This window comes from Oncorhynchus tshawytscha, linkage group LG01, assembly GCF_018296145.1.
Source record: "Oncorhynchus tshawytscha isolate Ot180627B linkage group LG01, Otsh_v2.0, whole genome shotgun sequence".
Taxonomy (NCBI): Eukaryota; Metazoa; Chordata; class Actinopteri; order Salmoniformes; family Salmonidae; genus Oncorhynchus; species Oncorhynchus tshawytscha.
The window spans coordinates 61,964,712-61,988,461 of NC_056429.1; the positions used below are offsets into that span (position 1 = coordinate 61,964,712).

Genomic DNA, 23,750 nt, shown 5'->3' on the forward strand with positions numbered 1-23,750 from the left:
TCGTTCTGCCTCTGATCAAGGAAGTTAACTCACTGTTCCCCGGTAAGCAGTCATTGTAAATAAGAATTTGTTCTTAACTGACTTGCCTATTTCAATAAAGGTAAAAAAAACAAACAAACATGGAATTCAGTTTTTTCCCACCCTTTTTCTGTCAAAAAGCTGAACGGTACTCACTGTCTCTTTCTGTCTCCCTCTCTCCCTCCTCTCTTTGGGTTTATGTTTTTGTATGCCTGTGCTTCAGATATGCTTTTTATGGTAAAGTAAAAATATACTTGAGTAGCCTAGTCATTGACTTTTGGCAATCATTTCAGTTAGGGAGTAATGTAAAATATAATACATAGCTGTTTGAATTTAATGTCAAAACACACAACAGCTCATGGTCCTCCTGGAATTAGATTTTCTTTTTCAATGGAGGAATGTAGTCTGAGAAATGCTCAAGCTGTGTATGCAACTGGTTCACCTCTGATGCTCACAGGCAATGTGTATTGGAAGGGATTTCTAATTTTTTGCCCAGCATACACCCCTACAACCAGACATGCTTTATCTACTAATTTGCTAGATGCAGAGTTCAACAGAGTGCAAGTGAAAGTCAAGCAAATCATAGAGAAAGCAAACTGTACTGCAATCATCTCTGATGGGTGGTCGAATGGTCGTGGGCAAGGATATATATATATTTAACTACATCATCTCCACCCCTCAACCAGTATTCTACAAGAGTACAGACACAAAGAACAACAGACACATTGGTCTCTACATTGCAGATGAGATGAAGGCAGTCATCAATGACCTTGGACCACAGAAGGTATTTGTGCTGGTGACAGACAATGCTGCGAACATGAAGGCTGCTTGGTCTAAAGTGGTGGAGTCCTACCCTCACATCACACCCACTGGCTGTGCTGCTCATGCATTGATTTAGTTCCTCAAGGACATCATAGCACCGAAAACAATGGATACACTCTACAAGAGAGCCAAGGAAATGGTTAGGTATGTGAAGGGTCATCAAGTTATAGCAGCAATGTACCTCACCAAGTAAAGTGAGAAGAATAAGAGCATCACATTGAAGCTGCCCAGCAACACCCGTTGGGGTGGTGTTGTCATCATGTTTGACAGTCTCCTTAAGCAGCGTAGATGTTGGACCCTAAGTATGCTGGCAAGAGCATCCTGTATCCTGAAAATAACTTCTAGATATCAGGACTGCGATTACTCACCACGGACTAGCAGAATCCTTTTTCTTCTTTCACGAGCCCGACGCAGAGGATAGGGCTCCCTTGGGAACAGGCCCTGACCCCAGTGATACGCGTGAAGAAGAAGCATAGAAAGAGAGGCCAAAGAGCAGGCGGTCTTCTGAGAAGTTGGAGGCGATCGAATAAACCCCCACTTCCCTCAATTCTGATAGCAAACATGCAATCTTTGGACAGTAAAATTGACGAGTTACTGGGAAGATTGAACTACCAATGGGACATTAAAAACTGTAACATCTTTTGCTTCACTGAGTCATGGCTGAACGATGGCAATATCAACATACAGCTGGCTGGTTATTTGATGTACCGGCAGGATAGAACAGCAGCGTCTGGTAAGACAAGGGGCGGCGGTCTATGTATTTTTGTAAACAACAGCTGGTGCACGATATCTAAGGAAGTCTCGAACTCGCCTGAGGTAGAGTTTCTAATGATAAGCTGTAGACCACACTACCTAGCGAGAGAGTTTTAATCTGTATTCTTTGTAGCTGTTTACATACCACCAAACTCAGAGGCTGGCACCAAGTAGCGTTGAATGAGCTGTATTCCACCATAAGCAAACAAGAAAACGCTTACCAAGAGGCAGCGCTCCTAGTAGCCGGGGACTTTAATGCAGGGAAAGTTAAATCATTTTACCAAATTTCTATCAGCATGTTAAATGTGCAACCAGAGGGAAATGAACTCTGGACAATCTATACTCCACACACAGAGATGCATACAATGCTCTCCCTTGCCCTCCATTTAGCAAATCTGACCATTATTCTATCCTCCTGATTCCTGCTTAAAAGCAAAAATTAAAGCAGGAAGCACCCGTGACCAGATCAATAAAAAAGTGGTCAGATGAATCAGATGCTAAGCTACAGGACTGTCTTGCTAGCACAGATTGGAATATGATCCAGGATTCCTCCAATGGCATTGAGGAGTACACCACATCTGTCATTGGCTTCATCAATAAGTGCATCGATGATGTTGTCCCCACAGTGACTCGAAGCACTCACGTCTGTATCCATGAAGTGCTTTGAAAGGCTGGTCATGGCTCACATCAACACCATCATCCCAGAATCCCTAGACCCACTCCAATTTGCATACCACCCCAACAGATCCACAGATGATGCAGTCTCTATTTTACTCCACACTGCCCTTTCCCACCTAGACAAAATGAACACCTGTGCTATTCATTTACTAAAACGTAGCGTTCAACACCATAGTGCCCTCAAAGCTCATCAATAAGCTAAGGACCCTGGGACTAAACACTTCCCTCTGCTACTTGATCCTGTACTGATGGGCCGCCCCCGGGTGGTAAGGGTAGGTAACAACACATCCGCCACGCTGATCCTCAACACAGGGGCCCCTCAGGGGTGCATGCTCAGTCCCCTCCTGTACTCCCTGTTCACTCATGACTGCACGGCAAGGCAGGACTCTTAACACCATCATTAAACTTGCAGATGACACAACAGTGGAAGGCCTGATCACCGACAACTACGAGACAGCCTATATATAGGGAGAAGGTGGCCGTGAGACCTGGCTGAGACCTGGCTGTGTGGTGCCAAGACAACAACCTCTCCCTCAACGTGATCAAGACAAAGGAGTTGTCTACAGGAAACAGAGGACCGAGCATGCCTCCATTCTCATGGATGGGGCTGCAGTGGAGCAGGTTGAGAGCTTCAAGTTCCTTGGTATCCACATCACCAACAAACTAACATGATCCAAGCACACCATGACAGTCGTGAAGCGGGCACGACAAAACCTATTCCCCTCAGGAGACTGAAAAGATTTGGCATGGGTCCTCAGATCCTCAAAAGGTTCTACAGCTGCACCATGGAGAGCATCCTGGTTGCATCACTGCCTGGTATGGCAACTGCTCGGTCTCTGACAGCAAGGCACTACAGAAGATAGTGCTAATGGCCCAGTACTTTACTGGGGCCAAGTTTCCCGCTATCCAAGACCTCTATACCAGGCGGTGTCAGAGGAAGGCCCTAAAAATTGTCGAAGACTCCAGCCACCCTAGTCATAGACTGTTCTCTCTGCTACCACATGGCAAGTGGTACAGGAGTGCCAAGTCTAGGTCCAAGAGGCTTCTTAACAGATTCTATCCCCAAAATCAAGGTTTCATAATTATTGGCACTCCTCATTTAGTACTTAGTGCAACTACCTCTGGCAAGGATAACAGCATGGAGTCTTTTCCTGTAAAGTTTGACAAGGTTAAGGAACATATTTGGAGGGATTCTGGACCATTCCTCTTTTTTAGATTCTTTCAAGATCCTTCACATTCTTGGGTTTGCGCTTATCAACTGCCCTCTTCCACTCAGCCCACAGGTTTTCGATTGGATTGAGGTCCAGCGACTGAGATGGCCATGGCAGAACATTGATTTTGTTGTCACAGAACCATTTCTGTATGGATCTTGAGGTATGTTTCTGGTCATTGTCTATGGAAAGTCCCAGCCTTCTGGCAGAGGCAACCAGATTGTCAGCCAAAATTGCCTGATACTTGGTATAATTCATTATGCCATCAATCTTAACCAGTGCCCCTGGACCTCTGGAATTAAAACAACCCCAAAATATCACTGACCCCCCTCCATATTTCACTGTGGGTATGAGGTGCCTCTCCTTGTATGCATCTCTGTTTCGACGCCAAACATGCCAATGCTGTATCTGACCAAAACATTCAATTTTGGTCTCATCTGACCAGATCACCTTCTTCCAGTCATAATTTAAATGACGTTTGGCAAACTCCAAGCGCTTGCATCTGTGTCTTGGGGTCAGAAAGGGCTTTCTTCTGGCAACCCTTCCAAAGAGCCTGTGGATGTGGAGGTGGCGTCTGATGGTGCTTTTTGAAACCTGGTGACCCCAAGACACCACCAAGGACTGCAATTCTTTCACAGCATTTCTTGGGGATTTTGTTGCTTCTTTCACTATCCTCCTCCCTATCCTGGGGGGCAAAATGCATTTGTGTCCTCTATCCATGAGGTTTTCAACTGTTCCATGTCTTTTGAATTTTCTAATAATTGCCCTGACAGTGCTCAGTGGTATATTTAATTGTTTGTGGATCTTCTTGTAGCCATTACCAGATTTATGAAGGTCTATGACCATCTGTCTCTTTTGAGACAGATCACCGACCATTTTGAATCCCACCATACCTTCTCCACTATGCAATCTTGTTTACGAGCTGGTCATGGGTGCACCTCAGCCACGCTCAAAGTCCTAAACGATATCATAACCGCCATCGATAAGAGACAATACTGTGCAGCCGTCTTCATTGACCTGGCCAAGGCCTTCAACTCTTACAATCAACACATTCTTATCGGCAGACTCAACAGGCTTGGTTTCTCAAATGACTGCCTCGCCTGCCTCACCAACTACTTCTCAGACAGAGTTCAGCGTGTCAAATCGGAAGGCCTGTTGTCCGGACCACTGGCAGTCTCTATGGAGGTGCCACAGGGTTCAATTCTCGGGCCAACTCTTTTTTCTGTATACATCAATGACATCGCTCTGGAACGAATTGCAAAAATCACTGAAACTAGCGTCTTATATCTCCCTCACAACTAGTAATTGAACCATTTTATTCGTATTTATGGATAACAAGTTTGTTATTAAGGCACATGGAAGTTCACATTTTCCAGATATATTTTCTTCCAAAAAATGCATTTTGATAAAAATGAAGTTTATGTTCAAATGCTTCTCCTGTGAAGTAATGTTGTGCTGCACATGCCTAGTCACTTATGTTGGACCCTGGTATGGCTATACATAAGGACAACTCAGTGAATGCTATTTTTTCTTCTGAAATAGACTACATTTTCTTCATATCATATTTCTTTAGACGAGTCTAAAATAAATAATGGATTTATTGTGATGGTTTAGACTATATTAAATTGATTTATTAGACTTTTTAAAAAATGTTGTTGTTCCAAAGGTCTGCATCAGTGGCTTGTAAGCTATGAGTGGAAGCCAGGAGATGCTAAATGTATTTATGTTAATTAACAGTCAATTACCATGAGACCAGCAGTGATTTGCTTGACAATCACTGGCTCACAAAATGTCATGACCGCCACAGCCCTAGTACCCGGATCTGCCCGAAATCAGAAATATCTTCCTCCATTAGTAAATCCATTAGATCCTCTCTGTCTGTCACTCGCTCCCTGCGCGCTGCTCGCTCTGCATGCGCTCTGCTCATGGCGGCTCTGGATCTTCGAGTATACATAGCATCAGCTCCATTTGAGCTGCTTAATGACGAGACATGAGAGAGCAGTTAGCTGTTAGCTCCTTTTCATCACTCTAAACTCAGATTTTCTGTTAAGTAATCTCTCTCCCCACCCTAACCCGATGTATAATGTCGGTCTCTGGTCAGGTAGCAGAGCTCTACCTCAAAGGATAAGAATGAGCGCATTCCATTTTCCAAGGAGAGGGAAATACCAATGTCCAAAATTAGATTTAAAGTTTCAGCAACAGCAGTAGAGAAATAGAATTTAAAAAAAAACTTTAGCTGGAAAGTCTCTCATGACCTGATGAAGATCCAACTCTGATCTAAATTTAGCATTTTTTGTGCATCTGAATAAATCACCAGTTGCGGACATTTTTCTTTCTTTAACCCTCTCAAACAACCAAACCAGATATAATGGCTCTGCCCATATTAGCCTGGGACTGTTTATGCACCTGGTTCCTTTGGCCACTTTGGCCTTGGCCCAGTCCCCTGGCCTAGATACGTATGTGATTTTGAGCTTACTGTTCACAGCATCAGTCCCTCTCCAGAGCATATCTGGAACAAGGCAGGGCAGGGCAGGACCACATCTGGAGCTGAGCAGGATTGTTACTGTAGGTCTCCAATGTGCATTGGTTTACTTTAGCACACTGTAATGATTTATTAGACCAGGAAACTCGAAAGTCGGTGAGCGGGACGCAAGCAGATACACACTTGACACTTAGGCATGCCCATGTTCGCACACTTACCAATTAATGCACTCATCTATTCATGCACACGGCACGCCAGATGCGGTTATGAACACAGACACAAACAGTACCAGTCAAAAGTTTGGACACACCTGCTCATTCAAGGCTTTTGCTTTATTTTTTACTATTTTCTACATTGTAGAATAATAGTGAAGACATCAAAACTATTAAATAATACAGTGCCTTGCGAAAGTATTCGGCCCCCTTGAACTTTGCGACCTTTTGCCACATTTCAGGCTTCAAACATAAAGATATAAAACTGTATTTTTTTGTGAAGAATCAACAACAAGTGGGACACAATCATGAAGTGGAATAACATTTATTGGATATTTCAAACTTTTTTTACAAATCAAAAACTGAAAAATTGGGCGTGCAAAATTATTCAGCCCCCTTAAGTTAATACTTTGTAGCGCCACCTTTTGCTGCGATTACAGCTGTAAGTCGCTTGGGGTATGTCTCTATCAGTTTTGCACATCGAGAGACTGACATTTTTTCCCATTCCTCCTTGCAAAACAGCTCGAGCTCAGTGAGGTTGGATGGAGAGCATTTGTGAACAGCAGTTTTCAGCTCTTTCCACAGATTCTCGATTGGATTCAGGTCTGGACTTTGACTTGGCCATTCTAACACCTGGATATGTTTATTTTTTAACCATTCCATTGTAGATTTTGCTTTATGTTTTGGATCATTGTCTTGTTGGAAGACAAATCTCCGTCCCAGTCTCAGGTCTTTTGCAGACTCCATCAGGTTTTCTTACAGAATGGTCCTGTATTTGGCTCCATCCATCTTCCCATCAATTTTAACCATCTTCCCTGTCCCTGCTGAAGAAAAGCAGGCCCAAAGCATGATGCTGCCACCACCATGTTTGACAGTGGGGATGGTGTGTTCAGGGTGATGAGCTGTGTTGCTTTTACGCCAAACATAACGTTTTGCATTGTTGCCGAAAGGTTCAATTTTGGTTTCATCTGACCAGAGCACCTTCTTCCACATGTTTGGTGTGTCTCCCAGGTGGCTTGTGGCAAACTTTAAACAACACTTTTTATGGATATCTTTAAGAAATGGCTTTCTTCTTGCCACTCTTCCATAAAGGCCAGATTTGTGCAATATACGACTGATTGTTGTCCTATGGACAGAGTCTCCCACCTCAGCTGTAGATCTCTGCAGTTCATCCAGAGTGATCATGGGCCTCTTGGCTGCATCTCTGATCAGTCTTCTCCTTGTATGAGCTGAAAGTTTAGAGGGACGGCCAGGTCTTGGTAGATTTGCAGTGGTCTGATACTCCTTCCATTTCAATATTATCGCTTGCACGCTCCTTGGGATGTTTAAAGCTTGGGAAATCTTTTTGTATCCAAATCCGGCTTTAAACTTCTTCACAACAGTATCTCGGACCTGCCTGGTGTGTTCCTTGTTCTTCATGATGCTCTCTGCGCTTTTAACGGACCTCTGAGACTATCACAGTGCAGGTGCATTTATACGGAGACTTGATTACACACAGGTGGATTGTATTTATCATCATTAGTCATTTAGGTCAACATTGGATCATTCAGAGAACCTCACTGAACTTCTGGAGAGAGTTTTCTGCACTGAAAGTAAAGGGGCTGAATAATTTTGCACGCCCAATTTTTCAGTTTTTGATTTGTTAAAAAAGTATGAAATATCCAATAAATGTCGTTCCACTTCATGATTGTGTCCCACTTGATGTTGATTCTTCACAAAAAAATACAGTTTTATATCTTTATGTTTGAAGCCTGAAATGTGGCAAAAGGTCGCAAAGTTCAAGGGGGCCGAATACTTTCGCAAGGCACTGTACATATGGAATCATGTAGGAATCAAAAAAGTGTTAAACAAATCAAAATATATTTTATATTTGAGATTATTCAAAGTAGCCACCCTTTGCCTTGATGACAGCTTTGCACACTCTTGGCATTCTCTCAACCAGCTTCACCTGGAATGCTTTTCCAACTGTCTTGAAGGAGTTCCCACATATGCTTAGCATTTGTTGGCTGCTTTTCCTTCACTCTGTGGTCCAACTCATCCCAAACCATCTCAATTGGGTTGAGGTTGGGTGATTGTGGAGGCCAGGTCATCTGACGGAGCACTCCATCAGTCTCCTTCTTGGTAAAATAGCCCTTACACAACCTGGAGGTTTGTTGGGTCATTGTTCTGTTGAAAAATAAATGATAGTCCCTCTAAGCGCAGACCAGGTGGGATGGCGTATGGCTGCAGAATTCTGTTGTAGCCATGCTGGTTAATTGTGCCTTGAATTCTAAGAGAGTACAGACAGTGTCACCATCAAAGCACCATCACACCTCCTCCTCCATGCTTCACGGTGGGAACCACACATGCAGAGATCATCCGTTCACCTACTCTGCATCTCAGAAAGACACGGCGATTGGAAAAAAAATCTCAAATTTGGACAGGTTTCTACTGTTCTAATGTCCATTGCTCGTGTTTCTTGGACCAAGCCAAGTCTCTTCTTCTTATTGGTGTCCTTTAGTAGTGGTTTCTTTGCAGCAATCCGACCATGAAGGCCTGATTCACGCAGTCTCCTCTGAACAGTTGATGTTGAGATGTGTCTGTTCACTCTGTGAAGCATTTATTTGGGCTGCAATTTCTGAGGTTCTGGTAACTAATGAATTTATCCTCTTCAGCAGACTATTCTACTGTGTAGAAAATAGTAAAATTAAGAAAAACCCTTGAATGAGTAGGTATGTCCAAACTTTTGACTCGTACTGTACGTACACACACACAGCCAAATACACGTGAGCAAACTTGCAGGCATCCACGCATGTTCAGCAGAATGATTGTTTTTGTGATCTTGTCATAAAATATCACTTGATACAGAATGCCCACTGGGCACAGTCAATTCAACGTCTATTCAATTTCATTGACATAACTTGGAAACAACATTGATTCAACCCGTGTGTACCCATTGGGTGGCCTCTCCTAAATGCACACCTGTTGCCCTAACTCAATTCTAGTATTAGGTTACTCCATTTTACTCCATTTTACATTTTACTCAGTGAAACTCTTCATGTGATTAGGCTACCTACACTAATAGACACAGATTCAGATGACTGTTGTGAGTGACATAAGAGATCAAAGTGGGCCTGTGTCTGGTGACTGGTACGTAGTAGCTCTTCAGAGTCTGGATATACAGACCACATTTGTAGTAATTTAATTGGGAGGTTGTCTGTAAGAGGTCAGGACCACCAAGTGCTTCTCTTTCCAATGATCTCATCAACATTCCTCCACTTTGAGCTCCCTTGGCTTTGTCTGTCACATAACTATCAAATATACTTTATTACCACTAGTAATCGATTTAAGTTTGAAATAACATTGACCATACAAAAAAAAAACATAGCACGTAGGACTGTATTCATTCAAACTGTTATCTTGATGTTTGCCACAAGTGTCCATCCTTTAGTTTTAGAAGACAAAAGTTAAGATATCCATTGCGTTCTTTTTATTTTCAGATGCAGATCCTGGACAAGTTCCCAGTGGAGGGAGGGCAGAAGGACCCCAAAAAGAGAATAATTCCCTTCTTACCAGGTGAGCATGCTGACAAAAACTGGTTTTAATCAACGTTGTTTCCACGTCATTTCAACCCAAAAAATGTATGTGATGACATTTAATCAATGTGAAAAACGGATTTGATTTGCAAAAAGTCATCAACGTACTGGTCTTTTTTTCTTTAAACTTAAATCCAATGATGTGGTGTTTTTGTTGTTGATTTCACATTCAATCCACGTTATTAGAAAACTGAAACAAATGTAAATCAAAACTAGATGTTGAACAGCAGCATTTTAGAGGTGGTGGTTTGACACCACATTGAAACAAAATGCAATGAAATGCAAGAACACACAGAAAGGACCTGCTTCTCTATCATTTGGTCTGTTCTAACATAGCACATTTCTAGTTTTTCCACTGTTCCAGCTGGCTGAATAAGGCTGTGGTGTGCTTGTAGCATGGCAGTAGGAGGCTAATTTGATAACCTCAGCATGCCCCAGAGGAGTGAAGAGTGCCATTGTAAGAGAGCTGCACAGCACTCAAACGTCTGGATAGTATTGTTTACACCACCTTGTAAAACCTACCCAGGGAGTGGGCTCTATGCACTTCCTCACTCTAAAATAAACAGTCGTCTTACTGTTATCATGACAGACAGAGAGACAGAAAGACAGACACACTCACACATATTTTACATTTGTCTTTTTCATGAAATCTTGTCTCGAGTACCACATACTATTTAGAATAGGCCTACTACATAATATGTCAGACCGTTTCTTAAAAAGTCCACTGCCGAATGCCTGGGTCTGGGCTAGTGTTATGCCACCTGGTGGTACTTTTAGAAACAGCACATTCAATGACAACTCAGAGTTCTATATCTCTTTTACAGGTAAACTCTTATTTCGGCGAAGTCAAGTCAGAGACGTGGCTGTGAAAAGGTTGAAGCATCTTAATGACTACTGCAGAGTAAGAACCAAGTATCTTGTTTTTGTCTTTGCTGTAAATGATGTACTGCTTGCTGCTTTAAAGGCCAACTGCTCTTTAACTCTTCCCACCTGTGAACACACAAACGAGACACCCATGTCAAACCACACCCTGAAACCAACCCACGTTTGAATTCAGTCATGGTCGCTAGCATTTCTCAATGAACCAAATCTTGAACTGAGGCCAAATCAGGAAGTGCAGTCACCCTTCAATGAATGGCAAGAAGTCTTTTTATTACTTATAGCCTACTAAGTAGCCACATCTCACACGGTCCAGTCATTTCTTTAATAAATTGTTTAGTTTGAATGTCTTTGGAGCATGTTTTATCCACCAGCAGCATTCACTGGAAAGTCTAGCTCTATCTGCTCTTACAGTATGTAATTTCCTTATATAGTGGGTTTATATAGAAAACCGGAGAAATAGACGTAAGAGATCATCTATAGGTGCACACAGCTCAAACACAGGATGCGTAGAACGGAATGATTCAGCATGTGAGATGGAGAAATGAACTCAGCTGGTCACCTGACCTCATTTGTTTCAGGCTTTCTGGGATCTGGGACACTTGGTGGCTTGCCAAGTGTGGCAGTAATCACGCTTTTTGTTATTGTGGAAAAACCGAAACCTGCCATGTGAGCTGTGAATGCAGAGCCTTGTGACAGAAAATGCTGAGTCTGAAAGAGTAAAGTTCTAACATGTAATTATCAGATTTACACCAAATATAAAGACTGTATGTCCCTAATTCAGTATCATATGCATCATATTCATTGTGTATGAAAATGGTTTATTTCGAAAGTACTTTTCAAAGCAGACACAGTTGTAGTCCTGTCAGAAAGGGTTCTGGTAGCTATCGTCCTCCATCTGTTTTCCTCTGTCTTATCCCTGCTCCGGGCTCTGATCCCTCTTCCTTCCCCTTCTCGTCTTCCATACCTCCCCTTCATCCTCTGAGCCGCTGAGTAACAGGGCCTTACTGTAAACCAGGGTTCCCCAACTGGTGGTTCGCGGGCCGAATTTGGCCCGTGGGTGATTTTTATTTTCCTCCAGGGTTTCTTAGCAAAATAAATAACTAAATATGTATGTTTTTTAAGAAATGTATTTGTTGGACATAAAAGACTAAAATACCAGAAAAAGTATTCCCAAAGTATTCCCAAGCATCATAGAGAGATATACACGCATGTGATCATATTCAAATGTAAGCAAGGTTTGAAATTATTAGATTTTAGTCAAATATTATATCTGTTTGGGCTTTTTGCGGTGAATTTGCAGTCTACAAATAATTTGTCATTATGTTTCGGTCCCCTGACCATCCTCTCAAGAAATAATCGTCCCTTGGTTGATGATCCTAGTTGATGATCTGGTGATCTCACACACACACACAGTCCTTTTGTGATATAGTGGAAGGCTTCCACATATGGAGTCAGTCAGTTGATGAAATTCAGGGTACATGTGACCACATTAGCTGATAGTTATCTTGATGATGTGTTATGAAGTCTTGTCATTGTGAATAATCATTATACCATTTCACAATTATAATATTTTCCATCACTCTCCTTCTCGCCCTCCTTCCCTCTCTCCTTCTAGGCTGTGATGAGGCTCCCTAACCAGATCTCCCAGAGTGAGGAGGTGCTGAGTTTCTTTGAAACCAAGGCTGAGGACATCAACCCTCCTAAAGAGTGAGTTTCATTTACCTGGCGATCTCTCCCTACAGTAGTCACTGAATAATAACACATGGCTATCTCACATATTGTCAGGTTTTAAAGGGAATCTATTTCTCAATTTCTTGCTTTTTACCAGGTTCTTCATGTTGTACTTTTCAGTTGTACTTTAAGGTATCAAACACTGCCCCCAAGTACAACAATAAACATGTTTAATTTAGGTTAATATGATAATACAAAGCATATGTCTTATTTGCTTGTGTGTGTGTGTGTGTGTATGTGTCAGAGCACTGGCAGCTGGTGCAGACGTCTCTCACACACACTGACATGTATTGATCTCCAAGTGACCTCATGTCACATAGATGATGGATGGTCAACCAGGCTCTGGGCTTTTATTAATGATGATACATGGGAGGTGACATCTGATCCCAGCGCAGTGCTTATTGTTCAATGGTATTATGGTGGTTAAGTTCAGGTCAGACAAGGCATTACTATAATTAATTTATCATCCTCAGATTTATACCAGTAGGGTTTGGTATTTGATGTCAATGGACATTTGATAAGTGGAAACTTACATCTGCATCTAGTAATTTTTTTCTCTGTAGATTTGGCCATGTGTTGTAGGTTATTGTCCTGCTGAAAAGTGAATTCCTCTCCCAGTGTCAAGTGTAAAGCATACTGAAGCAGGTTTTTGTCCAGGATTTTGCCTGTGCTTAGCTCCATCCCATTCCTTTTCATCATTAAAACATCCTACTCTTTGCCTATGTCAAGCATACCATGATGCAGCCACCACCATGCTTGAAAATAAGCAGACAACCACTGGGCACAGATGTCAATTCAACGTCTATTCCGCATTGGTTCAACATCATTTCATTGATTCAACCAGTGTGTGCCCAGTGGGCAGTTAAACATTGATGTGTTGTGTTGGATTTTCCCCAAAACTATATTCCTTTGGTGTGCTTTTAAGCAGTATTACATTAGTGCCTTGTTGCATACAGGATTCATGTTTTGGAATATTTGATTCTGTATATTTGTATTCTTCTTTTCATTATGTCATTTAGGTAGGTCATTATTGTGGAGTCACTTCAATGTTGATCCATCCTCAGTTTTATCCCTTTACAGCCATTCAATTCTGTAGCTGTTTTAAAATCACCTTCCTTCCTGCCCTGCAGCTCAGTTCAGAAGGACGACTGTATCTTTGTTGTGTCTGGGTGTTTTACGATAACATCCACAGCATGATTATTAACTTGACCATGCTTAAAGAAATATTAAATGTCTGATTTGTGAGAGGTACCAGGATTCTTGACTAAATGTAGTTGCTAAATTGTCCAATATAATTGTCCCAATACAATTTCCATTTGAATCCTTTAGCCTCAATGGAGAGTGGTGAAATGTCCGTCTTGAAGCATAGAAATCCAATGTCCAGTGTTTGATTCAATTAGAAAAATAGTAATACCTTTATTTGTCGTTCTTCCGTTTACAAAAATGAATTTTGATCATTAAACTAAAGAAACAAACAGCATGGTTAACATGGTCTGGTATGGTCAAAAGACTTCATTGGAATTGAAAAACTGGATTGTTTGGAAAGATGCATAACCAAGGAACAAAGGACTCACGCGGCCTCAAGACTACAGCGTAGAAAATACACACTTTGGTATGTAAAAGTAGTCTAACAAGTGCACACACTTTTTGATGGATTAATGGTTACATTTAAGTGTATGGCTACATTCATCATGCATACGTACAAAGTAATGGAACGTTTTCTATTGGAGTGACTTATTTGGACAATGGATTGAATGCATAGAATCCGATTTCCAATCTCCGCTGCCTAATTCTTTGAATTGTGAATATGAATTATATAGTGGCACTGTTAAAAGGAGAGCAGCGCACCAGAGCGCTTATTGATCCATTGGTTGCATATTGAAATATAGGTATTATTCTGATAGCCTATTGAGGGAAGATGGTGGAAGAGAATTATACCAGTGCACATGGTGCTAGTGGAGGTGCCTTTATCAGAAAAGGACTTGGAAGGAGAAAGTTTCCCAAATGCGCAAATCCAGAAGGTGTAAACTGGGAAAGCTGACTCACAAAATGGACATATGGTTACTGATCTGATGACTGACAATAAGAATATTCAAGTTGTAAAAAAGAATTGTTGAATGGATTCAAATAATTTATTGATTCATATCATCACATGATACCTGAGGATGAAATAAAAAAATGATATGTTGAAATGGTATGAACCCAAATGGCAGCATATTAAGACATTTCTTGTTACTGTGTCCCAATGGATCTCAGGTGCAGCCCCAGCACCAGAGAAACCTGATGAATGCACTGATGAGAAAGATGATCTTAAACCTACTGACAGTGTGTCCCAATCCTCCAGCCGCAGGTCTAACAGGAGTTCACGCTCAGGTGTATCCTCCACATCCTCAACCAGAGGCTGAAAGAGCAGTATTAATAATAACGGCTGCTGCTCTCAAGTTCAAACACCATTTAGAGGATAAGGAGGAAGAATTAAACCAACAAAAGATGGAACTGAGGAAAAGAAGGGAGACTCTAGAGCTGCAAACTGAAATAGCAAGAAAGAAAGGCCAACTCAACAACAATAGATAGCATGAATGACTGCTTTGAGCAAATTGTAGAGAGATACAGGATCTTAGACCTTGCATTTCACATAGGGCAGAGGGGCACATCTGCCAGACATGTATTAAGTGTGCGTGCCAAAGAAGGACCCCAATTCATTGAGCACATTGACATTCAAACAGCCCAGGCTCACAGTGTTTCAGCTCAATCAGAACAGTCAGGACACAGTGTGATTCAGACAGCAGCTCATGGAGAGCACACTGCTGCACAAGACTCTAACCCAAGTCTGCAGGCCTATACAGGACAAGGCACCTCTGTGCTGACCAACTCAGGTCCACGGGGAGAACAGGCAAGACTTTCCAATTCACAGGACGGTGCTCAGGACATTTCACAGGAAAAAATAGAAAAATTATAGGAAAAATTGGAAAACCTCCAGATGAGCTTCAATGCCATACAACTCTGGTTTTGTGGCCTCCAGCTGCTCTTAAATGCAAGTAAAACTAAATGCATGCTCTTCAACCGATCGCTGCCTGCACCTGCCCGCCCATCCAGCATCACTACTCTGGACGGTTCTGATTTAGAATATGTTGACAACTACAAATACCTAGGTGTCTGGTTAGACTGTAAACTCTCCTAATCTCTAATCCAAAATTAAATCTAGAATCGGCTTCCTATTTCGCAAAACAAAGCATCCTTCACTCATGCTGCCAAACATACACTCGTAAAACTGACTATTCTACCGATCCTTGACTTCGGCAATGTAATTTATAAAATAACCTTCAACTCTCTACTTAGCAGATTGGATGCAGTCTATCACAGTGCCATCCTTTTTGTCACCAAAGCCCCATATACTACCCACCACTGTGACCTGTATGCTCTCGTTGGCTGGACCTCTCTTCATATTCGTCGCCAAACCCACTGGCTCCAGTTCATCTATAAGTCTTTGCTAGGTAAAGCCCCGCCTTATCTCAGCTCACTGGTCACCATAGCAGCACCCACCCATAGCACACGCTCTAGCAGGTATATTTCACTGGTCACCCCCAAAGCCTATTCCTCCTTTGGCTGCCAATTACCTTTTCTTCCAGTTCTCTGCTGCCAATGACTGGAACGAATTGCAAAAATCACTGAAGCTGGAGACTCATATCTCCCTCCCTCACTAACTTTAAGAAGCATCAGCTGTCAGAGCAGCTCACAGATCACTGCACCTGTACATAGCCCATCTGTAAATAACCCTTCCAACTATCTCATCCCCAAATGTTTTTAAATTTTTTAAAATGCTCCTTTGCACCCCAGTATCTCTACTTGCACATTCATTTTCTGCACATCTATCACTCCAGTGTTTAATTGCTAAATTGTAATTACTTCGCCACTACCACCTATTTATTGCCTTACCTCCCTAATCTTACCTCATTTGCACACGCTGTATTTAGATTTTTTTCCTATTGTTTTATTTACTATAAGTTTGTTTATTCCATGTGTAACTCTGTGTTGTTGTTTGTGTCGCACTGCTTTGCTTTATATTGGCCAGGTCGCAGTTGTAAATGAGAACATGTTCTCAACTGGCCTACCTGGTTAAATAAAGGTGAAATAAAAAATATATAAGAATATTAAAAAAAGACAGAATTAAGTTACTGCTATGTTAGTCAAACAGCAACATCATTCCTTTCTGCCATCCAGAGACATAGAATGTATTTTAATCATACTTTGTAACGCAACAAAATGTGAACAAATCCAAAGGGTGCCCACTGTATTTGTTGTAGTCATATGCTAATTTGTTGCAGTCATATGCTAATTTGTTGCAATTGCCTTCCCTCCACTGCCCTCTTTTGGTTTAGTAACCTTAATGCACCACTCAAGCATTATACAGAAACCAGAAATACAGGAGCTTTACTACCACAAGAGGGAGCCACCTAATATGTTTCTGAACAATGGGTTTTACAGTAACACAATACATCGAGTGACGCACAAAACATACAATAAGTTAGAGTTTGAGTAAATGTAGGCCAAAAAGCAGATATGCTGAATTCTGACATTGAGCTAACAAACTCATCTAACCATAGTACTATACTGAAGAAAAGTATAAATGCAACATGTAAAGTGTTCGTCCCATGTTTCATGAGCTGAAATAAAAGATCTTCCATACACACAAAAAGCTTATTTCTCTCATATTTTGCACACACATTTGTTTACATCCTTTGACAAGATAATCCATCCACCTGACAGGTGTGGCATATCAAGAAGCCGATTAAACAGCATGATTATTACACAGGTGCACCTTGTGCTGGGGACAATAAAAGGCCACTAAAATGTGCGGTTTTGTCACACAACACAATGCCACAGATGTCTCAAGTTGAGGGAGTGTGCCACTGGCATGCTGACTATAGGAATATCCACCATTTCTCTACCATAAGCCGCCTCAAACGTTGTTTTAGCGAATTTGGCAGTACATCCAACCAGCCTGACAATCGCAGACCACGTGTAACCACGCCAGCACAGGCCCTTCACATCTGGCTTCTTCACCTGCGGGATCATCCGAGACCAGCCACCCGGACAGCTGATGAAACTGAGGAGTATTTCTGTCTGTAATAAAGCCCTTTTGTGGGGACAAACTCATTCTGATTGGCTGGGCCTGGCTCCCCAGTGAGTAGGCCTATCTCCCAAGTGGGTAGTTCTATGCCCTCCCAGGCCCACCATGGCTGCGCCCCTGCCCAGTCATTGGAAATTGATAGACTAGGGCCTAATGAATTTATTCCAATTGACTGATTTCAGTAAAATAGTTGAAATTATTGCATGTTGAGTGTTTATTTTTGTTCAGTGTATTTACCTTCACTGACATGGATTCAGTAACTCCATTGTCTAGGGCAGGGCTCCCCAATAGGTGGCCCGCGGGTGATTTATTTGACCCCCACAAGATTTCTGAGCAAAAATAAATAAATACAATTAATTGTTGGACATAAAATATTGTAAAATCACCAGGAAATCGGCTCAAATGGATTTCAATGTAGGAAATCTGTTCCCAAATATTCCCATGGATAATTAAATATGCTTTTCTGATCGTACCCCAATGTAAAAAGTTTGAAATGATTCCATTTGTGTCAAATACTATATATTTTTGCGATTCTTGCGGTCAATTTGAGGAGTACAAATGATTTATAACTACCTTCCGACCATTCGCTCAAGGGAAAATAGGCCCACAGCTGAATGTAACTGGGGACCCCTTGTCTAGGGGCTTTTGCTTAATTGGAAATGAAGGTGTCATTGACTCTATACCTCATTGACTCTGTAATGCATGCTTGTCTTCACTTATCAACCCCCTCCTCCCTCAACCGCACACACTGCATGATTCTGTGGGTAGGTCAACTCTCCATTGATTATAATGACTTCCTGTCCAATTACTTTTGACCTCGAACCAGGGGTTACTCATGCAGGGGGCAGACTATGGTTACGGACAGCAGTATTTGTTTACCATATACCTCGAGTGGACTCAGTCTCTTGGCTGAAAACCAACTGGCTGAAAACTGTGTGCAAAAGACTAATATCTCACACATTCCATGTCTAATGGGCCCACCAACAAAGACTGAGCTGCAGTCAGATACAAACAGCTGGTTATTCTCAGCTCAGGATGGGCCCATACAGATTCAGATTTAATTATACGTTTAAAACCCCCACCCATACATTGAATGTTTGTGTGTGTGAGGGTGTGCATGAGGGAGAGCGTGGTGAGAGACGATTGTTTAGAGCTTGTACATGTGTGTGTGTGTGTGTACTGTATGTCTATGCCCTTTCCAGTCAGCAAAAGGTTCACTTCACTGCAGAAAGCACTAGCACACTGTCTTAACATGTTAATAGTGTTTGGACATATTCCTCCCCTCAACTTCCCCACATCTATTCGATTTTACTGTTGGTAGGAGTGTGCTGAGCCAGAGAGTGTGCGCACATTCCTCTCCTGGGAAGTGTATTATTCCAGCTCTGAGGTACGGGTTACTCGCAAGCCTGGCCGATCCAGCATCCCCCGGTCCCCCCACCCCAACTTTCTACCCCCAAAGCTCCCCAGCCCCTCTACCCCACCCTCAGACCTCCATGGTAATGCGTTTCATATGCCACTATGGCCCAGAACCATAAACAGCTAGCTCCAGAGGCCAGCAGCCCAACCGTCCAACAGAACAGCTCTATTCTCCTGAGTGGCCTTCAGGAAAGAATTGGCTGAAGTGGTGTAGTGATTCTTGATGTGTACAGTATGTTAGGGAGAGGGGTTGTGTTTAAGATAGGTGTACAACTGGAACTTATACTGTAGCTGCATACTGTAACCTTAACTACATCAACTACCTCAACATACAAATTATGAATCAACTATAAATTAGCTACTTATTAGTACTTGGCTTGTTCCATATCAGTAAAATATGTCCTCTTTAGGTCACTAAGTCAGGATAAACTTTAATAAAGTGGTTCCAAAAAGCTATTGTTCATTTGTGATACAGTACAAGTCGTCTTGCTTAGAATGTTTGTGGGTTGTTGTTTTTTTGCAACACAAACATACTATGTCGGCTGGGAATCAAAACGAGCTGGATATACGATTATTTCATCTCTCACCCATGATAATCTAAAGTTATAAAATGTTTACAGTAGGAGTGTTATAGTTGTTATTCAGTAGTGTACAGGCATCTCATCTGGATCTAATGTTTAGAATATGCATGCATGTATGTATATTCCATGTAACAGTTAGTGGCAATTTGTATCTTTTTGGGCAACCTGACCAAATTCACATAGAAATGTGAGTTATAGATTTAGGTAGCTCTGTTGTTCTATGTGTGCTATTTCTATGATTCCCGTTCTTAAGCTTTGTTTTTGTGTCTTTTACTTTCGGTTTTGTACACCAGCTTCAAAACAGCTGAAACAACACATTTTTGGGTTATGGAAAATACACTATATTTCACAGAGGTTTAGATGGTACAATGATTATCTACACTATAATAGCTTATTTTGTAACAGACTGAAATTAGGCAAACTATTCGAGTTTTAGCAACCAGGAAATGGCGGAGCAATTCCTGCATAGTGCAACTTTAAATGGAAGTGTCTTTTCAACTGATTGTGTTGTTATTTAAAAAATTACGTAAGATTTAATGAGTGCCAAGGTAACTATTTACATGTCTCTTAAGGCACCATATAAAATATGACTCTGCCTAGTTGTGTGTTTCAGAAAATTACTCTGAATATTCAGGACTCCTGAGTGGCGCAGCGGTCTAATGCTAGAGGTGTCACTACAGACCCTGGTTCGATTCCAGGCTGTATCACAACCAGCCGTGTTTGGGAGTCTCAGGGAGGTGCACAATTGGTCCAGCGTTGTTAAGGTTTGGACGGGGTATGCTGTCATTGTAAATAAGAATTTATTATTAATTGACTTGCCTAGTTAAATGATAAATACAAAATATTGCGAGGTACCTCAGCAGGTACATTTGGTTGTGGGAATGTACGTTTTTGGTTTCCCATTGGTTCTGAGAACGAGGCCATAAGTTTCCTGACTGGTAAAACTGATTTTTTTTAAAAACGTTCTGAGAACGGTAGTGAACATTTTGCCTGTTCTGGGAACGTACATTTTTAGATTGCAGGCAGGTTCTGAGAATGTCTTACTATGGACCCTGAAAGCTTTCATGGGAGGCTAAATTAACATTCTGAGATCAGACATCATAGGTTATTTGAGAATGGACATAGGTTATTTGAGAAAATGTTTCAATAACTCATAGCTTAGTTTAACTGTTTTGAAATCCAAGCACAGATATGACACATGGAAATTCATTTGCTTAGGCATTAATCATGCAAACACATTTATTTTTTCTTGTGGCACAGCGTCAGTTAAATTTGAGCCTATTATTTTCTGTTCTTTATCTATGAAATTAGTCCACTGCGCTACCAGGATGGAGCTAGCATACCATGTTTTTTACTGTTCATTTTAGTCTATTCAAACACCCTATTTCAAAGGAAACGAGCACTCATTAAGATCAGGCGTGTCCATTTCATTGCAGTGTTCTCTCTCACTGACACACGCACAACCCACACACAATCACATACCCAACATTCACCAATAAACATGCTCAAATCAAAAACCACTCACTTTCTCTCACTCTTTCTTACACATAATGTACACACAGCAATCTCCCTCTATCTATTTCCCTCATTCTCCCTTTCCCTCTCTGGCTTGCTCTGTGTGTGGTGCCTGTCTCTGTGTGTGCATTCTTAATCAGGCAGAGGCTGGTAGCTGGTAGGGTACAGAGTCCTGTGTGGGACAACATGCTCCTGCATTGCCCTGGCTCCCTGTCACACACTTACCATGACTCTCTGGTGTTGCTTCTTTTTCAGGGACTATGGGGGATCCACCAAACACAAATCAGGTAAGACAAATCACCTCCCAGCTAGCACATAACGTTCTGAGAACCATCCCATCTAGCACATACTGTTCTGAGAACCATATGTTTCTAAGAGCTTGGTGAGAGCATGTTTGTGCTATTGCTATTTTGCATGCAACCTTCCCACGAAGTTCTGTGAATGGTTCAGGACAGCCAGCACATAACGTTCTGAGAACCGTATGTTTCTTAGGTGGGAATTTCAGTACTTCAGTGTTGCATTTTCTGCAGGTTTCCTCATGGATTTAAAGTCATGTTCTCAGAACACAATGAAAAATGTCCATAAAACCACAAGAAACCATTTGTAACGTTCAAAGATCATTCTAAGAATGTTATTTAAAAACAGCATCAACAAAACTCTCTCTATCTTCTATCTCAGGGGTTCCTAAACTTTTTTTGGCCGGCCCACAACCCCATTTTGATATTAAAGACAAATTAAGACTCCAACATGTAAAAACAATTATGGAATCAACGGCATATGTTTTCTTTAAAAAAAAATTGGGGCTATGAACGTCTATTACAAATCATTCTGACAGGACTTTCAAAGTATATCAATCTGAAGGAAGTATGGTTTGAAGTGAAAACCATCAAACTTATTGGTAAATTCAGAAAATCATCAGCAATAATTTTGTATGATCTTCTGTGTAGAAAATAACTATTTCTTGTCCACTCTGTTCTAATGAGTCCTGCGTGGCTTGTGGGCATTTTAGAGGAAAACATATTGTACGTGTTCCTGAGAGTCTTATCTGTAATTTATAGAGTCGTAATATTTTGCAGTTCAAATGGTTCCAAGTATAGAGCCACATTTGTAGTAAGAAAACAGAAACCACTGTTTGTTGTAACCAAATCTAGCAGCTACCGAAGGTTATTGAAGTAACCCCAGTTCTATGAACCAAGCACATTTTTTCAGAGATTCTCTTAACACCATTTTCAAATTAGTAGTTTGGGAAAACCTGCTCCATCTTGTTAAGTGTGTTCTGGTATGTTGGCCACACCCACTAATTGGCCTCACCTGATCTTAATGAGTGCTTGTTCCTTTGAAAGGGGGTCTGTTTGAATAGACTAAAATTAAAAGCTTTGTACAGAGCCTTGAAAAAGTGTTCATCTCCCTTGGACATACACAAAATAGTTTAAATTGGTGAAGTGAAATGGAAAAAATAAGTTGTTTCAAAAAATTCTTAAAAATAAAAAAACGGAAAAGTGGTGCGTGAATATGTATTCACCCCCTTTGCTATGAAGCCCCTAAACAAGATCTGGTGCAACCAATTACCTTCAGAAGTCACATAATCTGTTAATTTCATCATGTTAATTAAAGTCCACTTGTGTGCAATCTAAGTGTCACATGATCTGACACATGATCTCAGTATGTATACACCTGTTCTGAAAGGCCCCAGAGTCTGCAACACCACTAAGCAAAGGGCAACACCTAGCAAGCGGCACCATGAAGACCAAGGAGCTCTCTAAACAGGTCAGGGACAAAGTTGTGGAGAAGTACAGATCAGGGTTGGGTTATAAAAAAATATCCAAAACTTTGAACATCCCACGGAGCACCATTAAATCCATTATTAAAAAATTTAAAGAATATGGCACCACAACAAACCTGCCAAGAGAGGTCCGCCCACCAAAACTCACGGACCAGGCAAGGAGGGCATTAATTAGAGAGGCAACAAAGAGACCAAAGATAACCCTGAAGGAGCTGCAAAGCTCCACAGTGAATATTGGACTATCTGTCCAGAGGACCACTTTAAACCGTACACTCCACAGAGTTGGGCTTAACGGAAGTGTCCAGAAAAAAGCCATTGCTTAAATAAAAAAATAAGCACACACGTTTTGTGTTTGCCAAAAGGCATGTGGAAGACTCCTCAAACATATGGCAGAAGGTACTCTGGTCAGATGAGACTAAAATTGAGCTTTTTGGCCATCAAGGAAATTATATTTCTGGCGCAAACCCAACACCTCATTGGCAGGGACTGGGAAACTGGTCAGGATTAAAGGAATGATGGATGGCGCTAAATACAGGGAAATTATTGAGGGGAAACCTGTTTCAGTCTTCAAGAGATTTAAGACTGGGACAGAGATTCACCTTCCAGCAGGACAATGACCCTAAGCATACTGCTAAAACAACACTCAAATGGTTTAAGGGGAAACATTTAAATGTCTTGGAATGGCCTAGTCAACGCCCAGACCTCAATGCAATTGAGAACCCATCCAACGTGGAGCAGTTTTGCCTTGAAGAATGCGCAAAAATCCCAGTGGCTAGATGTGCAAAGCTTATAGAGACATACCCCAAGAGACTTGCAGCTGTAATTTCTGCAAAAGTTGGCTCTACAAAGTATTGACTTTGGGGGTGGTGAATAGTTATGCACGCTCAAGTTAATTTTTTTGTCTTATTTCTTGTTTGTTTCACAATAAAACCTATTTTGCATCTTCAAAGTGGTAGGCAT

General features: G+C 41.4%; 1 protein-coding gene across 1 annotated transcript in view; it reads left to right on the forward strand.

The window, feature by feature from the left end:
• The window catches only part of LOC112254573 (SH3 and PX domain-containing protein 2A), a 77,141-nt gene that overhangs the window by 10,127 nt on the left and 43,264 nt on the right, over window positions 1-23,750 (forward strand). The window contains exons 3-6 of the mRNA XM_024427279.2: window positions 9,656-9,731; window positions 10,576-10,652; window positions 12,249-12,340; window positions 21,263-21,294. Of these exons, the coding sequence (XP_024283047.1) occupies window positions 9,656-9,731; window positions 10,576-10,652; window positions 12,249-12,340; window positions 21,263-21,294 (277 nt within the window). The remainder of the gene's footprint in view (window positions 1-9,655; window positions 9,732-10,575; window positions 10,653-12,248; window positions 12,341-21,262; window positions 21,295-23,750) is intronic.